A 5,389-nucleotide genomic window follows, 5' to 3' on the forward strand; every position below is an offset into this window, starting at 1 on the left:
TTGACAGGTCCTGGGCACCAGGTCCCAGCCCTGCTGCATTCGGACCACAGCATCACTCACCTTCTTGATACCGTACAGTGAGCTGCCGATCGCTGCCACCACGGTGACCGTGATCAGCACGATGGCCCAGTCTGGAAGCGCAGGGCCTGAGGAGCAGAGCCGGTCAGTGACCGAGGCCAGTGGGCCTCAAGCCTTGCCTCCCGCTGTGACCCTAAGCCCACATTTCTTGGTGGAGTTCCCTCCTATCCTCTTGGGAACAGAACCTCGGTGGGGGGTGGGGGTGGAGAGGGCCTCAACACAAGCTCTGGTAGACATAGATAGATGGTCACCTGGCCTTCGATAGAGGCACCCGCACAGCACAGTGGTGGGGGCGGCCGAGGGTCCGGGAAATCAATGGTTCTGGGGCAACGGGCTACCAGTGAGGGGAAAACTTGAACTTGACCCCCCTCCATATCCAGGAATTAATCCGAGATGGCTCATAGGGTTAAGTTTGAAAACTAATAATAAAGCTTCTGGAAGAACATGGTCAAGAATATTTTCATGACCTTGAAGTAGGCAAGAGGATGTCTTAGGAAGCTACAAAAGGCACCAACCACAAGGGGAAAGGTTAAGAAACTGAAAAGCAGAAAGGGCTCCACCTCATGAGGTTCTGGGAACTGCCCGCTTACACAGCCGCGCACAGGAAGCCCCCACCCAGACCTCCGGGCCCAGATGGATTGAGCAGCAGAAATATAACCTGGCAACGCTGAGCCGGGGCCTGAAGCGCTCACAGACATGGTCAGCGTGGAAGTCGGAGGGCGACTAGGGAGATTCTCAAAGGTTGAAGACACGGAGACAGTGGGGACAATCGCAGACACACTGCCAGGGACAGTGGGGAGACCCCCAGGGACAGTGGGGAGGCCCCCAGGGACAGTGGGGAGGCCCCCAGGGACAGTGGGGAGGCCCCCAGGGACAGTGGGGAGGCCCTCTGGGACAGTGGGGAGGCCCCCAGGGACAATGGGGAGGCCCCCAGGGACAGTGGGGAGGCCCTCTGGGAGAGTAGGGAGACCCCCAGCGACAGTGGGGAGGCCCCCAGGGACAGTGGGGAGGCCCCCAGGGACAGTGGGGAGGCCCTCTGGGACAGTGGGGAGACCCCCAGGGACAGTGGGGAGGCCCCCAGGGACAGTGGGGAGGCCCCCAGGGACAGTGGGGAGACCCCCAGGGACAGTGGGGAGGCCCCCAGGGACAGTGGGGAGGCCCCCAGGGACAGTGGGGAGGCCCTCTGGGACAGTGGGGAGGCCCCCAGGGACAGTGGGGAGGCCCTCTGGGAGAGTAGGGAGACCCCCAGAGATAGAGGGGAAACCCCCAGGGACAGAGGGGAGGCCCCCAGAGATAGAGGGGAGGCCCCCAGGGACAGTGGGGAGGCCCTCTGGGAGAGTAGGGAGACCCCCAGAGACAGTGGGGAGACCCTCTGGGAGAGTAGGGAGACCCCCAGAGATAGAGGGGAGACCCTCAGGGACAGAGGGGAGACCCCCAGAGATAGAGGGAAGGCCCTCTGGGAGAGTAGGGAGACCCCCAGAGACAGTGGGGAGGCCCTCTGGGAGAGTAGGGAGACCCCCAGACATAGAGGGGAGACCCTCAGGGACAGAGGGGAGGCCCCCAGGGACAGAGGGGAGGCCCCCAGAGGCAGGAGGGAGACCCCCTGAGATAGAGGGGAGGCCCCCTGGGACGTCCCCGGGGAGAAAGAGACTGTCAAAGACAGTGGGGAGGCCTGCAGATGCTGTGGTCCGCCATGGGTTCAGCTGAGCTGTTGAAAAGAACAGCATTGGTAAGAAGAGGAGACCACGTCCCTGGGTCTTCGCCCCAACACCCAGCACCACTTTCGAGCCTGCTCACCGAGTGTGGCGAAGACCTGCAGGCCCAGGAGCAGCACCCGCATGGCGTCCATGGTGCCAGCTTGGTGCCTTTGCAGGTCCACGGCCCCAGCTTTTAAAAGCCCTGGGACCTATTTGTGCTTCTGGAGAACCAGGTGTGCCAGGACCTCCATCAACACCAGGATCTCCGTCCCCAGGGAGAGGTCACCAAGCTGTCCCCAGAGGATTAACCCATCGCAGCTTGATCCCAGGAAGCACTGGGCGAGGGGGAATGTGAGTAAGAGCCTGAGGACTCCCCTACCTGGCCCTTGGGCTCCCAGACCAGGGACCTACCCCCCAGCCTGAGTCAACCTCCACCCAGACCCTCCTGGAGGAAGGGGCTGGTGCCCTGCCCCCAGGCCTCCTCTTGCTGCTAGAAGCACAACCATGGGGGTGAGGACACTTGGGTCTCTGGGAGAAGCAGGAATTGGGAACTGGTGGGTGAAGGACGTCCTAGCCTGGGGATCACATCTGACCCTCAGTAGACCCAGGGCAGAGCAGGGTGGACACCGGAGTCCTCCCGCACCCATCGGCTGCAGCCCAGAGCGGTCCGTTCCCCGGTGGAGGAGCAGCAGGGAGGACCCCACCATGCTGATGGCGAGTGCACTGCAGGTTCAGGGCCAGCTCCGGCCCGACTGCCCCGAACCCATGGCCTCCCAGCTGTGTGCTCGGACACATCTCGTCACGAGATGTATCTTCACTCCTCAGAGGAGGTGCTCTAGCCGTTTAAAGGGCCCTGGAGGACGTTCCAGGGAATGTCCGCCTGTGACGGAGACACAGGTGCTCCCGCTCCTCTAGGAAGCTCAGCCGCCCCAAGCGTCTCTCTAGGCGCCTGCCTGCTACCCGCTGAGCCTGCTGACCTTCCTGCCATGTATTCTTCTAGCGCACGTCTGGGGTCCCGCTGTTGAGAGTGTCCCCTCCATCTCCTGTGCTGGGCCCTCTGGTTTTTTTTGTTTTTTTTTTTTGGGGGGGGGAGGTGTTACATACAGAGCCAAACAGGAAGACAAAGAGGCTTCCTGACTGGTGTGTCAATCTTGTCAGTCATAATGAGGGATGAGTTCTAAGCCCTCTGCTGCTGACTTGCTGTTGACGTGAGTAAGTTATTCACCCCCTCTGGGCCTTATTTCCTGGTTTTTAAAGAAAGATGATAAACTGGATGGGCTCCAAACCCCCCTCTACACATCTGAGCTGGTGTCTGCCATGCCGAGTGCCTGTGCCTTGGGGGATGAGGGTGTCCCTTCTGCCTGGACCGAAATCGGGGAGGGGGTTTGATGAAAGCCATGCCTCCACCTGAGGATCTGGGATGTTTTGGAGCAACTGAAACACTCCAAGAGGAAGCTGCCATGGCCTAGACTTCTCACCTGTAAAGTCGCGGCGGCTGCAGAGTGGGTACCTGGTTTGGAAAGAAATTTGGCTAATCCACCCCTCCCTTTTGGACCCACATTCCTGAGCCCTTCGTGGCATGAATGATGGACATTAACTGTAGTTAATAATTAATCCCTAAAGAGCAATGAGTGGCCCAGGCCTGGGTGAGGCCCAGACAACCTGCAGGACCGGCATCCATGAAGGAGGGTGAGGAGGGACCACCCACTCTTCCCCAGCAGCCCATTGAATGGCTCTCTCCTGGGTCCTCAAAACCATGTTGAGAGAACTGGAAAATCCAGTTACCCACCTTTCCCCTCCAGGCTCCCCCACCCCCACCCCCCACACACCTGTGCTAAGGATTGACTGTAGGAGGCAGGCCAGCAGGAGAGGCCAGCGGGCTCAGGCGCCTCTGCTATCCATCCGAGGAGTGCTGTGGCCACCATGGGGGCCAGACTGCCCCTCTTTCTCCTCCTGACCCTCCTGGGCAGCTCACAAGGAGCAGGTGAGGGCTCAGGGCTGGACACAGGGTCCTCATGGCAAGAGGCCGAGAAGGGGAGCTGGAGAGACAGAGGCACCGGGTCCTGAGCCTGAGTTCAGGGTGAACCGCTGCCCAGAGGGGTCTGGAAGGGCCTGGTGCCGAGGGAGAGGGAGCAGGGTGCCCACTCCTCGGCCCTGGGGGCTGGGTCCTAAGCTGTACTTCTGGGTCCCCAGGGCCAGGCATGACTTTGCGGCTGAAGCTGAAGGATTCCTTTCTGGCAAATTCGTCCTATGACTCGAGCTTCCTGGAGCTGCTCCAGAAGGTAGCTCTTCCGGAGGGAAGGGGTGGGGCTGTGTGAACTCCAGTGTGTTTCTGAGTGGGTTTGGGGCTCTCTGCTGGCACCTGTGTGAGAGCCATTAACCCTTCTCTCTGCAGCTCTGCCTCCTGCTCCACCTCCCGCCAGGGACCCGCATGACCCCCCGTCAGGCAGGATCCCACCAGGTCACCTGCGCAGGCTGAGAGCAGTCGGAGCTGCGGGGGCGGGGGGGGGGGGGCAGCTTCAGCAGGCCCCCTGCTGCGTGGCAGTAAATATGCTGAATCCCGGCTGTGGGTTCTGAGTAGAGGGCGGCTATGGGGCGGCTCTGGGTTCTGAGTAGAGGGCGGCTGTGGGTTCTGAGTAGAGGGAGGCAGGAAAAGGACTTGGGCCCTGGGAGGCAGAGGGTCCTGGAAGGACATGCGCTCCCTCAGTGCCGTGTCATGGGCCTAGAATGAATCAGAGGAGTGAACTGGGGGCACACCCTCACGTGAGCACACACTTCCGGTGAGGTCTTCAGAACACGGGGATGAGGGGGCGACTGAGTCCGTTTGAAGTTTGTCTGGTCCCAGGCATGCGCCCCGGGTCAGTGCCTGCAGCCGCAGCGGCTTCCTTAGCCGACCTCACTGACAGAACGTTGAGGCTTAGGCTCAGCCCCACCCCTGAGGCCCATCAGCGGTGGCGAGGCCTCGGCAGATGCCTGGGTTCCCGAGGACTTTCATCTCCTCTCCCTTTGCTTTAGCTTTGAGGCTGGGGGCTCAGAACCTGACAGGGACGTGGACAGACACCCCCAGGACATGAGCTCCCGACCCAGGGATCCACACAGGCCAATCAGGTGGAAGGTGGGGGGAGGCAGCTCAGGTGAGAGGCGAGGGTTCCACTGATGACAGGGTGGCCGCTGGCCCGGGGTGGCCGGCCACACAGACCCACACTTGAGTCCTGGGTGTTTCTCACCCGCATGGAGCCTGCCAGGCTTCACCTGCAAAATGGGACTCAGACAGCACCTGCTTTGTAGGATTATCAAGGATCCACGGACCAGCCACCTGGGCACGTGCCTCGTGCCTTCCAGGAAGGGCCCAGCAGGAGGGATGGTTATCAGGGTGGAAAGCCGGTCCCATCGGGCTGCAGGGTGTCCTCCCGGTTTCCTCATCTGACTCCCCACTCGAGACAGTCTTGACTTTTTTTTTAATCCTCGCCCGAGGATATTTTTCGATTAATTTTTAGAGTGGAAGAGAGAGCAAGACAGAAATATCTATGTGAGAGAAACACATCTATTGGTTGCCTCCTGCATACGTCCCGACCAGGGCCCAGGCCGGGAAGGAGCCTGCAACCAAGGTACGC

General features: G+C 60.8%; 1 protein-coding gene across 1 annotated transcript; it reads left to right on the forward strand.

Annotated features, from left to right (window-relative positions):
* The first annotated feature begins 1,769 nt into the window (after positions 1–1,769).
* On the forward strand, positions 1,770–4,338 carry SFTA2 (surfactant associated 2). The gene is made up of 3 exons (XM_080664032.1): positions 1,770–3,759; positions 3,969–4,057; positions 4,171–4,338. The coding sequence occupies exons 1-3, from the start codon at positions 3,699–3,701 to the stop codon at positions 4,252–4,254; spliced, it is 234 nt and encodes a 77-aa protein (XP_080520158.1). The 5' UTR covers positions 1,770–3,698; the 3' UTR covers positions 4,255–4,338.
* The last annotated feature ends 1,051 nt before the right edge of the window (positions 4,339–5,389 follow it).

This window comes from Plecotus auritus, assembly GCF_963455305.1.
Source record: "Plecotus auritus genome assembly, chromosome: 4".
Classification (NCBI taxonomy): Eukaryota; Metazoa; Chordata; class Mammalia; order Chiroptera; family Vespertilionidae; genus Plecotus; species Plecotus auritus.

Excerpts from the sequence above, each read along its gene's own strand:
- SFTA2 (XM_080664032.1), top strand. The coding sequence starts at position 3,699 with ATGGGGGCCAGACTGCCCCTCTTTCTCCTCCTGACCCTCCTGGGCAGC. Across the intron at positions 3,760-3,968 it reads GGGCAGCTCACAAGGAGCAG|GGCCAGGCATGACTTTGCGG; the intron begins GTGAGGGCTCAG and ends CTGGGTCCCCAG. Across the intron at positions 4,058-4,170 it reads TCCTGGAGCTGCTCCAGAAG|CTCTGCCTCCTGCTCCACCT; the intron begins GTAGCTCTTCCG and ends TTCTCTCTGCAG.